Source organism: Ranitomeya imitator, chromosome 4 (genome assembly GCF_032444005.1).
Source record: "Ranitomeya imitator isolate aRanImi1 chromosome 4, aRanImi1.pri, whole genome shotgun sequence".
In the NCBI taxonomy this organism is placed as follows: Eukaryota; Metazoa; Chordata; class Amphibia; order Anura; family Dendrobatidae; genus Ranitomeya; species Ranitomeya imitator.
In genome coordinates this window covers 133534252-133553484 of record NC_091285.1, presented here as the reverse complement: position 1 = coordinate 133553484, position 19233 = coordinate 133534252, and the positions used below count along the sequence as shown (strand labels likewise).

The 19233-nt window shown below is 43.8% G+C and overlaps 1 protein-coding gene across 5 annotated transcripts in view; it reads left to right on the top strand.

Moving 5' to 3' along the window:
• The window catches only part of ACSL6 (acyl-CoA synthetase long chain family member 6), a 330780-nt gene that overhangs the window by 241902 nt on the left and 69645 nt on the right, over positions 1-19233 (top strand). For 3 of the 5 annotated variants that reach the window (XM_069763931.1, XM_069763933.1, XM_069763932.1), the window contains exon 11: positions 7860-7937. In XM_069763931.1, the coding sequence (XP_069620032.1) occupies positions 7860-7937 (78 nt within the window). Of the gene's footprint in view, positions 1-7718; positions 7797-7859; positions 7938-19233 lie in introns of all 5 variants that reach the window. The other 2 variants (XM_069763930.1, XM_069763934.1) reach the window with 1 other exon arrangement.

The window sequence follows — 19233 nt, the reverse complement described above, 5'->3', positions numbered from 1 at the left end:
AATTTAAAAAGTTATGACCCTTGGAAAAAGGGGAGGAAAAAAAATGAAAACAAAAAATGGAAATTGGCCGCGGCCTGAGGGGGTTCATGAACTCCTCTTAATGAATCCAGAGTGCGCCTCTTAATGAATCAGCAGTGTCTGACTCCAGCAGGCCCCTCATCAAGAATAGAATGAAAAACGCCGGTCTTGATGAATCGGGGCCTACATGTACAGTTATGGGCATCTTGTTACACTAGATATAGACTATAGACTTATTAGCTCTCCAGGGTCCCTGCTTTAGTTCAAAATTGTGTGTCCTATAATATAAACGTCCTGGAACATCTGTCATTAGACCTTTGGGTTGGGCTGGTCCTCTGTTATTCCTATTAGAAATGTATCGGTGAGGAAACAACTGGTGCACCAGTAATATCTCTGCCCAGTATGCCATTGTAGTCACTACTCCGAGTGTCAGACTGCGTAGGGACACACCCCATTGGCAATGGCAACTACCATTTGTCTATTTAGGCACACATTTCGAGAAGGAATATCAGAAGAATGGGACAGTGAACAGTTGTAAGAAAAAGTGCAGTCGAATTGTTCTGTCAATGGCAATGTCAGCATTTACTAAAGCAGTCAGGAGAGCCAGCAGGGCCTTTCTAAATAAATCAGAATGCTTCTAACATTAACATTCAATTGTAGGACAGGCTCTGTTAGAAGAAGGGAAGGTCATCAAAATGTATCCTACCTTCTTCTAGAGTCTGCTGAGTCAGTGACCAAGGGCAAGTGTTATGTCCTCCACCAGCCCAATGAATTAATGATGAATTCAAATCCTTCTCTATTCAAAATATTATCATACTTATGGGTTTTAGACCGAGACGTCCAAAACTCAAAGCTTAATGATGCTATTAAGACTCTGAATAATGTCTGTCTTCCTGGCATTCTGACTAATGGTACTGAGCAAGTACAGCTATGTGCTCTCCAGAAAGTCTTCCCATTTGTCAAATAAGAAACCATTTTGCATCTTGTGTTTTTACACCAAAAACCATGTAAGAGCAATGTAATAGGACAAGGTTCTTTATATATACCTGTAGATTAGAAAACTTTATCTCTGGATCATACTTCAAGATGCTGATTTACAGTACTAAATTCCATTTTATGTTATCCCATAAATACCATCTAATAGCACTGCATGGTATGAAATAAAAAAAAATGATTTCTACAGTGTATGTGTAGTCATACAGCAACAGGAAACAAAGTGTGTTGAGGATTTCGGTGCAGGCGGACAATATTCCAAAAGGGAGATGAATTAGTTACTGTATTGGCCCCATGCAATGTGGCGCCTTCATGGGACATACAAAATATATGCAACTGGTACAGACAAGTGGCTCACCAGAGACATGTCTGGGTCATATGAGAGAAAATAAGCGTGTTCAGATCAACACAGAGGTGGCCTCATTGGGTCACATGGATTCATTTTGACAGAAAGCAGCATTCACTGATAAAGTGCATACAGATATAATTATTTATTTTTATTTTACATAGCACCATCACAATCCACAGCAGTTTACATATATCAACATCACTGTCCCCATTGGGACTCACCATCTATCAGTATGTTTTTGGAGTGTGGGAGGAAACTGGAAAATCCATGCAGACACGGGGAGAAAATACAAACTCATTGCAGATGGTGTCCTTGGTGGGATTTGAATCAAGGACACCAGTGGTGTAAAATAACAGTGCTGCTAACCACTGAGCCACCATGCGTCCATAAAAATGAAAATGCGCAATGTGCCTAGTTTAAATACTAATACAACATTATAAGGCAATTATTTCAACCCAAGGTTATTTCAGGGGTAGCTTCAGCCATTGTCACTTTTAGCCATGCAAATACGGCAAACTCCATTTCAGTCTGCTCATAAATTATTTCCATTATTGTACCTAAAGTAGAAATTGAATATTGGTCAAGTTATCAAAATGTGAAGCTTTCCCCTTTCCTACTTACAAGTTCTTCTCACTAAATTAGAATATCATCAAAAAGTTAATTTATTTCAGTTCTTCAATACAAAAAGTGAAACTCATATATTATATAGAGTCATTACAAACAGAGTGATCTATTTCAAGTGTTTATTTCTGTTAATGTTGATGATTATGGCTTACACCCAATAAAACCCCAAAAGTCATTATCTCAGTAAATTAGCATTCTTTATAACACCAGCTTGAAAAATTATTTTAAAATCCAAAATGTTGGCCTACTGAAAAGGCAGCTGCGCTGACTTTGCTCTTGATAAAACACAGCGGACCTACACCAGCAGATGACATGACTCCCCAAACCATCACTGATTGTGGAAAATTCACACTAGACCTCAAGCAGCTTGGATTGTGGTCTCTCCACTCTTCCTTCAGACTCTGTGACCTTGATTTCCAAATGAAATGCAAAATTTACCTTAATCTGAAAACAACACCTTGGACCACTGAGCAATAGTACAGATCTTTTTCTCCTTGGTTTAGGTAAAACACTTCTGGCATTGTCTATTAGTCATGAGTGGCTTGACACAAGGAATGCGACACTTGTAGCCCATGTCCTGGATACTTCTGTGTGTGGTGGCTCTTGAAGCAGTCTACTCCTTGTGAATCTCCCCTAAATTATTGAATGGCCTTTTCTTCATAATCTTTAAAGGTTGCGGTTTTCCCTTTTGCACCTTTTTCTACCACACTTTTTTCTTCCACTCAACTTTCCATTAATATGTTTGGATACAGCACCCTGTGAACAGTCAGCTTCTTTAGCAATGACCCTTTGTGGCTTACCATCCCTGTGGAGTGTGTCAGTGACTGCTTTCTGGACATCTGTCAAGTCAACAGTCTTCCCCATGATTGTGGAGCATACTAACAAATACTAAGGGACCTTTTTAAATTCTTAGGAAGCCTTTGCAGGTGTTTTTTGATAATTATTCTAATTTACTGAGATAATGACTTTGGGGTTTTCATTGGCTGTAAGCCATAATCATCAACATTACCAGAAGTAAACACTTGAAATAGATCACTCTGTAATGACTATATAATATATGAGTTTCACTTTTTGTATTGAAGAACTGAAATAAACTAACTTTTTGTGAGAAGCACTTGTAAAGCTTCTTTTAAGTAGTAATGGGAGTAGGGGTTCCTCAGAGAATAGTACATTTAAATTATAATCCCACCAGAAAGTTGATCTAATTTAAATGTTAGTTCCAGAAACATAAGCAAATTACAGACGTTCTCCATAAGCATTTGTATTTTCTTGGCATCAATATTTTTCTGGTATGAGAAACGTAAATTTATCTTTGATTAGACCTACACAATTATGATGAATGCCCCATGACTTTGAGGACAATTAACTACAATGATTCCCCTTATGAATAATATAAATGGAAATATGGTATAATATATTTTGGAAATTACCACTCAAATTGTATTGAACAATGATCCTCTGGAAGGGTGGTCCTCCCAAAGAAATATGTATAATGGAAAATAAAAAATCTTTGACGGTATGTCTAGATAGACGGTAGCCTTATTAGAAAGATGGAAAAATGCCACTAGAAATTATTGAAAAGCAGACTCTTAAAGGCATTTATCAGACTCCTAATACTGGTATTAATGATGTTTGTGTAATATTTAAATGCTCCATGTATGTTGATGATGTTAAATTCTACTGGCTCTCTGTCCCTGTGGCTAAAAGACTAGTCCAGATGTGCTGTCAATCATTTCTACAGCTCCGTATGATCATGCCCACAGCAGTGTAACTAATATCTCAGCATGCGAAGGGTGTTTCCTGATGAAGGAGTCTTGAACTCTGAAGCGCGTAGAATAATAAAGCCACATGTACTAATAATTCTGGAATTCTAGTGATTCAGCAGCGCAGAAATTTACCACAATTTTCCCAATCTGTATCTAACGGCTGGTCCTTCCTGGACTCATGGATCTGCTGCAGCGAATCCTTTCAATGCTTCAACTCGACTACATCTGGTGAGGTCAATCCTATGGATTAACCTTTTAACCTTCTCAGATAAGACACTATTTGCTCTCTTTCCTTCAACAGTTTTCATAGCATGTGAAGGGAGGCAGAGAAGAAGACCCTCTTCTCTAAAGGCCCCTTCACATTAAGCGACGCTGCAGCGATACCGACAACGATCCCTATCGCTGCAGCGTCGCTGTTTGGTCGCTGGAGAGCTGTCACACAGACCGCTCTCCAGCGACCAACGATGCCGGTAACCAGGGTAAACATCGGGTAACTAAGCGCAGGGCCGCGCTTAGTAACCCGATGTTTACCCTGGTTACCATGCTAAAAGTAAAAAAAAACAAACACTAGATACTTACCTACCGCTGTCTGTCCTCCAGCGCTGCGCTCTGCTTCTCTGCTCTCCTCCTGTACTGGCTGTGAGCCGGAAAGCAGAGCGGTGACGTCACCGCTCTGCTTTCCGGCTCACAGCCAGTACAGGAGGAGTGCAGAGCACAGCGCTGGAGGACAGACGGCTGTAGGTAAGTATGTAGTGTTTGTTTTTTTTTACTTTTAGCATGGTAACCAGGGTAAACATCGGGTTACTAAGCGCGGCCATGCGCTTAGTTACCCGATGTTTACCCTGGTTACCAGTGAAGACATCGCTGGATCGGTGTCACACACGCCGATTCAGCGATGTCAGCAGGAGTCCAGCGACGAAATAAAGTTCTGGACTTTCTTCAGCGACCAACGATCTCCCAGCAGGGGCCTGATCGTTGGTCGCTGTCACACATAACGATTTCATTAACGATATCGTTGCTACGTCACAAATAGCAACGATATCGTTAACAATATCGTTATGTGTGAAGGTACCCTGCACATGCTGGGATGTCAGTTACACCACTGTACATACTGTATGTATATCGTGACAACAGCTGTGAAGGTGCTCATAAAGAGGTTCTCACACCAGATTAATGGTAAAGTAAATTTTGGCACTCAACTTGTGGAATAGATGAATTTTATTAGCAGTCACTGCTAATAAAATTCATCTATTCCACAAGTTGAGTGCCAAAATTTACTTTACCAGTTACACAACTGTAGGCATGATCCCAGGGTGCTGCAGAAATGATTGATAGCAGTTTCAGACTAAAGGTACCGTCACACTTAGCGACGCTGCAGCGATACCGACAACGATCCGGATCGCTGCAGCGTCGCTGTTTGGTCGCTGGAGAGCTGTTACACAGACCGCTCTCCAGCGACCAACGATGTCGGTAACCAGGGTAAACATCGGGTAACTAAGCGCAGGGCCGCGCTTAGTAACCCGATGTTTACCCTGGTTACCATCCTAAAAGTAAAAAAAAACAAACAGTACATACTTACCTACAGCCGTCTGTCCTCCAGCGCTGTGCTCTGCTCTCCTCCTGTACTGTCTGTGTGAGCACAGCGGCCGGAAAGCAGAGCGGTGACGTCACCGCTCTGCTTTCCGGCTGACCGACGCTCACAGCCAGTACAGGAGGAGAGCAGAGCACAGCGCCGGGGACAGACAGCGGTAGGTAAGTATGTACTGTTTGTTTTTTTTTACTTTTAGGATGGTAACCAGGGTAAACATCGGGTTACTAAGCGCGGCCCTGCGCTTAGTTACCCGATGTTTACCCTGGTTACCAGTGAAGACATCGCTGGATCGGTGTCACACACGCCGATCCAGCGATGTCAGCGGGGAGTCCAGCGACGAAATAAAGTTCTGGACTTTATTCAGCGACCAACGATCTCCCAGCAGGGGCCTGATCGTTGGTCGCTGTCACACATAACGATTTCATTAACGATATCGTTGCTACGTCACAAAAAGCAACGATATCGTTAACAATATCGTTATGTGTGAAGGTACCTTTACCGGCTGCCCACAGGCCAGGAGAGCAGTATAGATTTAACAAAAGTTGTCATAAATGGTACGTTCTCTAAAAAGGATATAGTCAGCAGTGGGGTACCACAGGGATCTGTGCTAGGACTGATTCTTTTGAATCTATTAATGACCTAGTGGATGGGATTGAGAGTAAAGTGTCAGTCTTTGCTGATGACACCAAACTATGTAGGATATTAATATCTGACCTTGACATTACAATGTTGCAAAAGGACCTGGATAAGATGTCTGAATGGGCAAACACTTGGCAATTGAGGTTTAATGTAGAGTAATGCACCTAGGATGGAGTAATCCTATAGCTCCATATACATTAAATGGGAGTATACATGGGACTACAGAACAGGAGAAGGACTTGGGTATTCTGGTAACAAGGAAGCTGAGTAGCAGTGCTCAATGTCAAGCAGCAGTGGAAAAAGCAAACAAGGTGTAGGGTGTATAAAAAGAGAAAAAATACTGTGAACCCAACATTTTGTTAATTTGTTACCCCTTTATAAATCACTTGTGAGGCCACATCTAGACTACAGGATCCAGCTTTGGGCTCCACATTTTAAAAAGGACATTCAGAAATTAGAGCTCACATGTATAAATATGTGTGTGGTCAGTACAAAGGACTGGTGCATGACTTATTCCTTCCAAGGACCATACTTAGGACCAGTCAGCACTCATTACTGGGGTGAAAGAAAGGTGATTCTGTCAGTTAAATAGGAAAATGAAAGGGTTCTTTACAGTTAGAGCAGTCAGAATGTGGAATGCCGACCACAGTAGGTAGTAATGGCAGACATTATGACAGCTTAAAAAAATGGCTGGATGATTTCTTCAGTGCACATAACATTGTGGGTTATAGTTAAATAGTGATAAAATGTATAATTGATGGTAAGGTTGGATTTGATGAACCTAGATCTTTTTTAAACCTACGTAACTATGTAACATAGTTTTCAACACCCACATAAAGTGTTTAAAAACTGTCTTAAGAGCCTGATAAAGTGCTGTTAAAACCTCCTTGGGGTAATTTTTGCTGTCAGATTCTCTACAGATAAAGATGGTTTACTGTGACTTCAGTGGTGTTTCGTTCTTCTTTGCTTTCCTACCGTACCAATGATTACGTGTGTTTTTTTCTTATACAATAAGTAGATCTAAATGAAATACTTTAAAGGAAGCTAAAAAAAAACGAATTTTCTCCACTTAGTTTTAAAAAGTCTACTGCCATAAAAATGCGAAATAAGCAATATTTATATCCACCGATCCATTCCCTTTCTGGTCCCTTTTGATAGTTTACGGTAGGGACCACCCGCTAACCCAATTACTGGGCACACTGTTGATCGTCCTGAGCCAGTGGTTGTACATTAAGACACCCAAAAGCAAAGCCAGCGCAAGGCTCGGGGGACACCTCAACACCTCTATTAACCCGTCAGTTGCTGAGTGATATTTTATAGCAATTTGTGGGTCTCCTTTAGTACAATCAATACTTCAACTGTATTCCTTCATCAGACATGTATGATAATTCCCAGGTTAAATTGCCAGACAACAGCAGGATACTATTGTGATGATGTGAAATAAAATAAAGTTACAAATAATAAAAATGTTTTTGCTGTTTCTGCGGCACAGAATGGTTTCTTGTGCTAGTGTGTTCTCGGTGTATGTCACCCCATGTTACTTTTCCTGCTAACACACTTCATTGACCTTGTGGCCTAACACTGTGATGTGAATGCTGCTTTCTTCTAGCTGTCTTTTTCTCTTAATAACCCCCTTCCCCTTATTGCGCCATTTTCTTCTTTATTGTTTTATGACTTTCTCGTTGTCTTCCTGTCAGTGTTTCTCTCCTTTTCTGTCTCCCACGCCCTTCACCTGCAGAAAGTGATATTTCCGAATCAGGACGATGTGCTCATCTCCTTCTTGCCTCTGGCTCACATGTTTGAGAGAGTAATCCAGGTAAGCCTCTTGCCTGATCTGACTTAGCCACGTTGGGCTGCCTGTGTTTTTTTTTCTTTCCAGAGTCAGTGGTCCCCCACATCTGAGGATGTACACATTTCCTATTTGCCCTTAGCACACATGTTTGAGAGAATGGTGCAGGTAAGGTCTATGTGTTGGTGAAAGTAGAGACACTATCACCGAAAACTCAATCAATTTAACTGAGATGAATAAAATCATAACTAAAATTTGCAATCACTAATAAAGCCAATCATTATGAGGGAAACTAACAAAAAAATCCTGTTACACTGATTTTCATATGCCAAAAATATACTTAGATATATAGAATGGTTAGATCTGATTAATAGTATATCTACAATATCACATAATAAAAGTGTTTATCTTCAATGGACCTGATTAATTCTATGTGTGTGGTAAGCAAAATTATTTTTAAGTGTCTATCAAAATATCTGGCATAAGATTCAGGAACTGAAGACAATGGAACATTAAGATCAAATATCTTACCAAGACAGGTTATGCCTGTCATGAAAAGAATCCTTCCCACCTTCATATTCATATGATTCAAAAAGTCAATAATTCCACTTATATTCCATTGTTATTACTATTAGAGATTTTCCATTGAACCATATCTATAAAGAGATTTCCCACATGACATTTTTTTCCGGGATTCTTTTTAGCAATTTATTTTATTGCTTCTTTATTTTAAATTTTGCTGTACCAAGTAATTTCACCAACTTCATAGCTAGCTCTTAAAAAAATGGATCCACTAAAAAATATTAGAATAAATTCTTAGTAAGTGCATTTACAAAGTAGCCACTCACTTCAAACATACATTGAGATTGGCAATGGCTTATAAAATGGGTAAGTATGGTGCATAATTATGCCTACAATTCTTTCAAAGCATTATAGCATAATTATAAAATAAATACACACATTAAGCAACGTGTTCATGGCCTCCAAGTACCAAAACCTAAATCGGGTGCACAACATTTTTTGGTCCAAGGACCACATTGCCACTGTCAGCAGTACATGAATGCAGCACCTGAACCACATTCAGTACATGAAAGCAGTGAAAGAAACATTGTCAGTATATGAATTCAGCGGAAGAACCATCTTCAATACATGAATGCAGTGAAAGAACCTCCATTAGTACTTGAATGCAGCACCAAGCTTATAGTAATCAATTGTAATGTCAGGTCAGCCCCATATAGATTGGTTTTGCATGAACCTACAATTCCCAGTATGTCCTTAACAATGGTAAGGAGGTGCTGGGAGTTGTTGTTACCAGCCATTATCTGACTGCGGACCATACAGGAGCCACAGTACTGATGAGAAATAGTATCACAAATTTTTTTTTACATCCAGGTACCTTATACGTAATATCTTCTCTGATTTGGAATGATAATGAGTTTTCATACCCAGAGCTCATCTCTCCAGATCTTTTCTCTGTCTTCAGCAGCACATCCTGACACATGCACTTAGAAATAAAAGCATCATTATTCTGCTCCAAAAATAAAAAATATCTCACATGCATCCTGCACAAAATAATCACTGCCCCTCTCCAAAATATCCCTCCCAAACTGCCCTTTCCAAAATATTCCACACTTCCCCTCTATAAGACACCCCCACACACTGCCCTTCTCCAAAATATCTCCCACTCTGCCCATCTGAATACTATCCCTCGACACTACCCCTCTGTATAATATCCCCCTCACTTTGGAAATCATTTTGCATCCAAATCAGGCTTTAAACTTCTCCACAACAGTATCACGGACCTGCCTGTTGTTTTCCTTGGTCACGATGTTCTCTGGGCTTCAAACAGAACCCTGAGACTATCACAGAGCAGGTGCATTTATACGGAGACTTGATTACGCACAGATGGATTATATTTATCATCATTAGGCATTTAGTACAACATTGGATCATTCAGAGATCCACAATGAACTTCTGGAGTGAGTTTGCTGCACTGAAAGTAAAGGGGCCGAATAATATTGCATGCCCCACTTTTCATTCAGATTTGAATTTCCACAAAAATTTTAAATAACCAATAAATTTCTTTCAACTTCACAATTGTGTTCCACTTGTTGTTGATTCTTCACCAAAAATTTACATTCGGTATCATCATGTTTGAAGCATGATATGTGGGAAAAGGTTGAAAAGTTCCAGGGGGCTGAATGCTTTTGCAAGGCACTGTGTATATCTATATGTCATTTTGATATATATATATATATATATATATATATATATATATATATATATGGATATATATATATATATATTTTCCTAGTCATGAAAATACAGAAAAATCTTTAAATGAGAAGGTGTGTCCAAACTTTTGGTCTGCACTGTATATATAGAGTGCAGACCAAAAGTTTGGACACACCTTCTCATTTAAAGATTTTTCTGTATTTTCATGACTAGGAAAATTGTACATTCACACTGAAGGCATCAAAACTATGAATTAACACATGTGGAATTATATACTTAACAAAAAAGTGTGAAACAGCTGAAATTATGTCTTATATTCTAGGTTCTTCAAAGTAGCCACCTTTTGCTTTGATGACTGCTTTGCACACTTGGCATTCTCTTGATGAACTTCAAGAGGTAGTCACCGAGAATGGTTTTCAGTTCACAGGTGTGCCCTGGTTTAATAAGTGGGATTTCTTGCCTTATAAATGGTGTTGGGATCATCAGTTGTGTTGTGCAGAAGTCTGGTGGATACACAGATAATAGTCCTACTGAATAGACTGTTAGAATTTGTATTATGGCAAAAAAAAGCATCTAAGTAAAGAAAAATGAGTGGCCATCATTACTTTAAGAAATGAAGGTCAGTCAGTCTGAAAAATTGGGAAAACTTTGAAAGTGTCCCCAAGTGCCGTGGCAAAAACCATCAAGCACTACAAAGAAACTAGCTCACATGAGGACCGCCTCAGGAAAGGAAGACCAAGAGGATCCCAGCTACCTAACTGAGCAGAGAGCAACCAGTGGTCACGCAGTCAGCAAAGCACAAAGAACTCCTCACCGGAGGTGCCGATATTCTAGGGGCTTATTTCAGCCAAGCCCTGAATTCAAACACACAAAACTCCTCACCGGAGGTGCCGGTATTCTAGGGGTTTATTTCAGCCATCCCTGACCTCATGCAGACATGACAACTAAAGCAGCAAAGCTCATGACATAGGTTGATATTAGTGCATAGCTGTCCGTGCGGCCATGCAAACCTTTTATAGCTGCAGCAGACAAAGACCTTCCTAGTGGTCCAATAGGAACCGCAACAGGACCTAAGCATGTGACCCCCGACCTCCAATGGGAGGTCTTCCCGTGGGCATGCTCAGTATGGGAAAAGCAGGACGTAGTCCAAGAAAGACCTGCTTGTTGCTGAACATTGCTGGCTACAAAGGTAGAGCCTGGAAGGGCAGTAGTAACCAGTCATCCAGTATCAGCCTAAGCCAGATGCTGGGACCGACGTCTCCACTGAGCAGGCTCCACTGCGGCTGGAGCAGAATGGGAGACCGCAGCAGACATAGTTCGAGATTACCCCTGTGCAGCGGCGGGAACTCAACACCTAACATGGCCCCCCTCCTTGGACCTCGCTACGCTCGAAGGCAGCAATGAGTTGCGGAGCTCGAATGTGCTCAGCAGGCTCCCAGGACCTGTCCTCTGGGCCATAACCCTTCCAGTCCACCAAATAAAATCTTTTGCCATGTACCACCTTGCACCCCAAAATAGCGTTCACCTTGTAATCGTCCGTAGACGAACCTGATGTCCCGGCAGATGACTCAGAAAACCGGGACATGTGTACGGGCTTTAAGAGGGACACATGAAAGGTGTCGGTGATAGCTAGGTGTGGAGGAAGGGCCTGACGGTAGACTACAGGGTTAACCTGTTCGAGAACTTTGAAGGGACCCAATTAGCAAGGTGCAAACTTAACAACACGCAGCCTGATGTTACGGGCGGAGAGCCACACTAAATCGCCAGGAGCAAAGGTCGGAGCAGGGCAACGGTGTGCATCGGCGGAGGACCTCATTCTCTCCTTGGAAGCCCAGATGGCATCCTGAGTACGGTCCCAAATGTCCCGTGCCTCCACAGCCCAGTCTGCCACTCTGGAGTCGGCGGAAGACACAGGGAATGGGCACAGGAACCCGCGGATGTTGACCGTATTTAAGGAAAAATGAGGTTTGGCCAGTGGAGTCAGCTACGGCATTGTTTAGCGCAAACTCTGCCCATGGTAGCAAAGATGCCCAGTCATCTTGCCTGGCTGAAACAAAATGTCGCAGATATGTGACCAAGGTCTGGTTGGCCCTCTCTACCAACCCATTCATCTCGGGATGATATGCAGGAGAGAGATTCAACTCGATACTGAGTAGTCGACAAAGCTCTCTCCAGAACCGAGACGCAAACTGGGGACCGCTGACAATCTTGTCCGGCATACCGTGTAGGCAGAAAATATGTTTTACAAACAATGCTGCCAGAGCCCGTGCAGAAGGTAGCCGTGGAAGAGGCATCAAGTGCACCATTTTAGAGAAATGGTCAGTGATTACCCAAATGATGGTGCAGCCACGAGACTTGGCTAAGCCCACCACAAAGTCCATCCCAACCATCTCCCAGGGCCTGTCTGCCACCGGTAAAGGATAAAGTAATCCTGCTGGCCATTGTCGAGAAGACTTATTCTTAGCACAGGAAACACATGCCTGAATATAGTCCCCGACATCAAGAGCCATATGCGGCCACCAGTATGTTTTCGCCAGCAGCTCAGACGTCCTCTTGGCCTCAAAATGTCCACCCTCCCTAAACGAATGAGCCCAAGAGAGAACCTCTGGTCGCAAATGGGATGGCACAAAAGTCTTGCCCGGGGGCACAGACTCTAGCGAGACCGGGACACAGTTCTCAGGCTCTCAGTGGGGACAATAAGCCGAGGCTCCTCTTCCTCCTCTACAGAAGACACAACGGAGTGAGAGAGAGTGTTGGCATGAATGTTCTTCTCCCCAGAAAGAAAGAAAATGGAGAGTGAAATGGAACCAGGAGAAGAACAGGGACCATATGGCCTGGCGAGAATTTATCCGCTTGGCTGTCTGTAAGTATACCACATTTTTGTGGTCAGTAAAAACTTGGAAGGGAAAGCGAGCCCCCTCCAGAAGATGTCTCCACTCAGAGAAAGCCAATTTCATGGCTAGCAACTCCCTGTCCCCAATGGAATAATTCCTCTCCGCTGGTGTGAAGGTCTTGGAAAAGAAGAAGCAAAGATGCTTCCGACCTTGAGCATCCTTTTGGAAGAGGACTGCTCCAGCACCAACGGATGAGGCATCCATCTCCATTATAAACAGCTTATCAACATCGGGGCGATGTAGAATGGGAGCGCTAGCAAAATGAGATTTAATTGAGAGGAAGGCCTTGGAGACCTCTTCTGACCACAATTTGGGATTTGCTCCCTTCTTGGTGAGGGCTACCAAGGGAGCTACTAAAGTTGAGAAATGCAGAATGAACTGGCGGTAGTAGTTAATGAACCCCATAAAGCGCTGCACTGCTTTGAGAGAGTGGGGTTCTTGCCAGTCCATCACAGCCTGTAGTTTGGCAGGATCCATAGCCAATCCCTGGGTGGAGATGATATAACCAAGGAAAGGCAAGGACTCCTGCTCAAAAACATATTTCTCCAACTTTGCGTAGAGGAAGTTTGACCGTAGGAGGTCAAAGACTTTGCAAACATCTCTCCGGTGAGAGTCAATATCTGGAGAGTAGATGAATATATCATCCAGATAGACTACGACCGAGGTGGAGAGCATATCCCGGAAGATGTCATTTATAAAGTCTTGGAAAATGGCTGGGGCATTACAGAGGCCGAAGGGCATCACCAGATATTCATAGTGCCCATCCCTGGTGTTAAATGCCGTCTTCCATTCGTCCCCCTCACGGATGCGAATCAAGTTGTAAGCACCTCGCAGATCTAACTTGGTGAATACCCTTGCTCCCTGTAGCCTATCGAAGAGCTCAGATATCAGGGGCAAAGGGTACTTATTCTTAACGGTGATGGCGTTAAGACCCCTGTAATCTATGCATGGACGAAGTTCTCCGTTCTTCTGCACGAAAAAAGAACCCCGTCCCTGCGGGTGACACTGACTTCCTAATGAACCCTCTAGCCAAATTCTCCTGAATATATTGAGTCATAGCCTCCTTCTCCGGGAGGGAGAGAGGATAGACCCGACCCCAGGGATGTTCTGCTCCAGGCATGAAATCAATAGGACTGTCATAGGGATGGTGAAGCGGAAGGGTCTCCGCAGCCATCTTGGAGAACACGTCTGCATAGGACCAATAGCACTTGGGAAGAGAAGTAAGATCTGCGGGTACCTCTGTAGTGGCAACCTGAATGCACTCCCTCATACATCTGCCCTTACAGGATTCACTCCAACCAAAATTCTCCCTGAGGACCACTCTATATGAGGAGAGTGGAAACGTAACCAGGGCATCCCCAGAAGAATCTCATCCATTCCCTCGGGAATGACAAGCAGGGAGATAATCTAATGGGAAGGAGACATGGATAACATGAAAGGGATGGTTTGATGTGTAATTTGTGTGGGCAGTGTTGACCCATTTACCACTCGAACAGTCACTGGCCTGGCGAGCATCACCAGGGGTATAACGTGGCGTTGGGCGAAGGCAGAGGACATAAAATTCCCCTCGGCCCCAGAGTCCACATAAAGCTCGACTGTGAGAGTGGAAGAGCCTAAAGTGATTGTCCCCTTAAAGGACAGCTTGGAGGAAAATACCGTTTTGTCTAGTTAACCTTCTCCTATGGTTACTAGACCGTTGAGGACATTTATTGGCATAATGTCCCTTCTGCTGGGGCACTTATTACAGACCATGGGTACTCGAGCGGCCCGGGACTGTGATCCCGTTCGAGAAACCTCCATGGCCTAATGGGAGTCGGACGCCTAAATGGGAGATTCCAGAGGACTAGCAAAGGTAGGAGCCAGCCGGAACCTCTGCTTACACTGGATCCGCTCCAACCTCCGCTCGTTAAAACGGAGGTTGATGCGGGTAGATATAGTTATGAGGTTCTCCAGTGTGGTGGGAATCTCCCTGGTGGCCAAGGCATCCTTTACATGGTCAGCCAGTCCCCTCCCGTACACAGGAATAAGGACTTCCAACCCTGATACCAAAGTCCGGAAGTGGACGGCAAATTGGCTGACCATGGACGAACCCTGTGTTAATGCCAGCAGTTGGAGCGCCGTATCGTTGGTAACATGAGGTCCTTTCTCAGGACTTGTCTCAGAGAATCCAGGAAGCAAGGAGCACTCTGTACCACACGATCATCACGCTCCCACAGCGGCGTTGCCCACTCCAATGCCCTGCTCGACAGAAGGGATATGATAAATCCCACTTTAGCCAGTTCCGTAGGAAAACGTGCAGCCATAAGCTCGTGATGTATGGTGCACTGGCTCCCGAATCCCCGACAGAGCTTACTGTCACCAGCAAACTTGTTTGGAAGTGGAAGTCAGGATAAAGTCGGAGCAGGGGTGGCAGATAACAAACTGGCTGCAGTTACGCTAGCAACCTGTACAGCGACTGCGGTGACATCCACAGCCGAGGTTGTGCGCTCAAGAACGGCCAACCTACTCTCCAGCTGCTGGATGTACTGCTGTAGACGCTGATCATCCGCCATTTTCTAGCCAGATCATGGCTCTAGTATTATGTTAGGGTTGGTGGAAGGCACCGAGTATATATATAAGTAATAATAGGTGCATTCGCAACCCGGGGTCCACTGTGCAGGAGAGTAACCTGCTGCTAGAATTGGTGGCACTAAATGGTGGTATAAGCAAACTCTTACTTCAGAGTCACTTAGATAGGAAAATGCTGTGCCATGTTAACCTCACAGAGGATCACAGCTACCTAACTGAGCGGAGAGAGCAACCAGTGGTCACGCAGTCAGCAAAGCACACCGGAGGTGCCAGTATTCTAGGGGCTTATTTCAGCCAAGCCCTGAATTCAAACACACGAAACTCCTCACTGGAGGTGCCGGTATTCTAGGGGCTTATTTCAGCCATCCCTGACCTCATGCAGACATGACAACTAAAGCAGCAAAGCTCATGACATAGGTTGATATTAGTGCATGGCTGTCCGTGCGGCCATGCAAACCTTTTATAGCTGCAGCAGACAAAGACCTTCCTAGTGGTCCAATAGGAACCGCAACAGGACCTAAGCATGTGACCCCCGACCTCCAATGGGAGGTCGTCCCGTGGGCATGCTCAGTACGGGAAAAGCAGGACTTAGTCCCAGAAAGACCTGCTTGCTGCTGAACATTGCTGGCTACAAAGGTAGAGCCTGGAAGGGCAGTAGTAACCAGTCGTCCAGTATCAGCCTGAGCCAGACGCTGGGACCGACGTCTCCACTGAGCAGGCTCCACTGCAGCTGGAGGAGAATGAGAGACTGCAGCAGACATGGTTCGAGATTACCCCTGTGCAACGGCGGGAACTCGAAACCTAACATACACTGCTCAAAAAAATAAAGGGAACACTAAAATACCACATCCTAGATATCACTGAATGAAATATTTCAGTTGCAAATCTTTATTCATTACATAGTGGAATGTGTTGAGAACAATAAGTCATAATAATGATCAATGCAAATCAAAATGAATATCCCATGGAGGTCTGGATTTGAAATGATATTCAAGATCAAAGTGGAAGATCAAGTTACAGGCTGATCCAACGTCAGTGGAGATGCCTCAAGACAAGGAAATGATGTTCAGTTGTGTGTGTGTTGTCTCCATGTGCCTGTATGATCTCCCTGCAATGCCTCGGCATGCTCCTGATGAGGCGGCGGATGGTCTCCAGACTTGGACTAAAGCATCCGTCAACTCCTCGACAGTCTGTGGTGCAACGTTGGTGGATGGTGCGAGACATTATGTCCCAGATGTGGTCACTGGGATTCAGGTCTGGGGAATGAGCGGGCCACTCCATAGCTTCAATGCCTTCATCTTGCAGGAACTGCTGACACACTCCAGCCACAGTAGGTCTGGCATTGTCCTGCATTAAGAGGAACCCAGGGCCAACCGCACCAGCATATGTTCTCACAAGGGGTCTGAAGATCTCATCTCGGTACCTAATGGCAGTCAGACTACCTCTGACGAGCACATGGAGGGCTGTGCGGCCCTCCAAAGAAATGCCACCCCACACCATTACTGACCCACTGCCAAACCCATCATGCTGAAGGATGTTGCAGGCAGCAGATTGCTCTCCATGGTGTCTCCAGACTCACGTTTGTCACATGTGCTCAGTGTGAACCTGTTTTCATCTGTGAAGAGCACAGGGCGCCACTGGCGAATTTGCCAATCATGGTGTTCTGTGGCAAATGCCAATCGTCCTGCACTGTGTTGGGCTGTGAGCACAACCCCCATCTGTTGACGTCATGAACTCAGACCATCCCCATGGAGTCGGTTTCTAACCGTTTGTACAGACACATGCACATTTGTGGCCTGCTGGAGGTCATTTTGCAGTGCTCTGGCAGTGCTTCTCCTCCTGTTCCTCCTTGCACAAAGGCTGAGGTAGCGGTCCTGCTGCTGGCTTGTTGCCCTCCTACAGCCCCCTCCACATCTCCTGGTGTACTGGCCTGTCTCCTTGTAGCACCTCGAGCCTCTGGACACTACGCTGACAGACACAGCAAACCTTCTTGCCACAGCTCACATTGACGTGCCATCCTGGATGAGCTGCACTACCTGAGACACTTGTGTGGGTTGTAGAGCCCGTCTCATGCTACCACGAGTGTGAAAGCACAACCAACATTCAAAAGTGACCAAAACATCAGCCAGAAAGCATTAGTACTGAGATGTGGTCTGTGGTCCACACCTGCAGTACCACTCCTTTATTGATTGTGTCTTGATAATTGCCAATAATTTCCATCTGTTGTCTATTCTACTTGCACAACAGCATGTGAAATTGATTGTCAATGTTGCTTCCTAAGTGGACAGTTTTACATCACAGTTTGATTTACTTGGAGTTATATTCTGTTGTTTAAGTGTTCCCTTTTTTTTGAGCAGTGTATATAGACTATATATATATATATATATATATATATATATATATATATAAATGCTTTCACAAATATTTGAGGCCATGGATCCATTAAACAGTATGTCCATTTTGCAAGCCGGCGAGAAAATCTCGGCATATGGATGCCATACGGATGTCACACGGATGCTTACATGCGAGAAAATCGCATCCTCGCATTGCACACGGATGACATACAGATCACTGTTCAGGGAACATTTCTGCGATTCTTGTCTGTGTAAAACGGACTGATTTTTTATACGTTGTGTGTGACTCCAACCTTAGATGGTTTCCTCTGGAGAACAGCAATCTTCAAGTCTGACCACAGATTCTCTATTGGATTAAGGTCTGGGCTTTGACTAGGCCATTCCAAAACATTTACACGTTTCCACTTAAACCACTCGAGTGCTGCTCTAGCAGTTTGCTTTGGGTCATTATCTTGTGAGGTGAACCCATGTGCCAGTCTCATATCACTGACAGACTGAAACAGGTTTTGCTCATGAACATACCCGTATTTTGCACCATTCATCTTTTTTTCATCTCGGACCATTTTCCCTGTCCCTGCTGTCGAAGACCATCCTCATAGTATGATGCTGCCAGGACCATTTTTCATTGTGGAGATGGTGTTCTTGGGGTGATGATCTGTGTTGATTTGACGCCAGACATCGCGTTTGCCTTGGGGACCAAAAAATTTAATTTTGGTCTCATCTGACCACATCACCTTCCTCCATACATATGAGGAGTCTCCCGCATGTCATTTGGCAAACTCAAAACAAGCCTAACATTTTTTGTGTGGAAGTAAAGGCTTTTTTCTGCCCACTCTTCCATAAAGACCACCTCTATGGAGTGTACAGCTTATTGTGGTCATATGGAAGGATACTCCAGTCTCTGCTTGGGAACACATCTTTTCTGAAAGGCCGCAGAGGCTGAAACATTATTAAGCATGGGGCACCACTATCCACCAACATCATGATCACCAAGGAGATCTCCAAACAAGGCATAGACAAAGTTGCTGAGAAGTGCAACTCAGGGTTAGGTTATAAAAAAGAAAAAATGCCAATCTCTGATGTTCACCCGGAGCACCATCAAATTCGTTATCATCATATATGAAGAACATGGCATCACAACAAACCTGGCAAGAGATGGCCGCCCACCAAAATTCTTAGTCCAGGCAAGGAGGGAATTAATCAGAGATACAGCACAGAGATGAAAGGTAACCCTGAAGAAGTTGCAGAGTTCCCAAGCAGAGACTGAAGTATCTGTCCATATGGCCACAATAAGCTGTACACTCTATAGAGGTAGCCCTTATGGAAGATTTATTTAATACTGTACTGTAAATGCTATTAATTGAAGAAAAGTAGAAGTTGCAGTACATAACAGGGAGCAGGTCCCCTTGAATT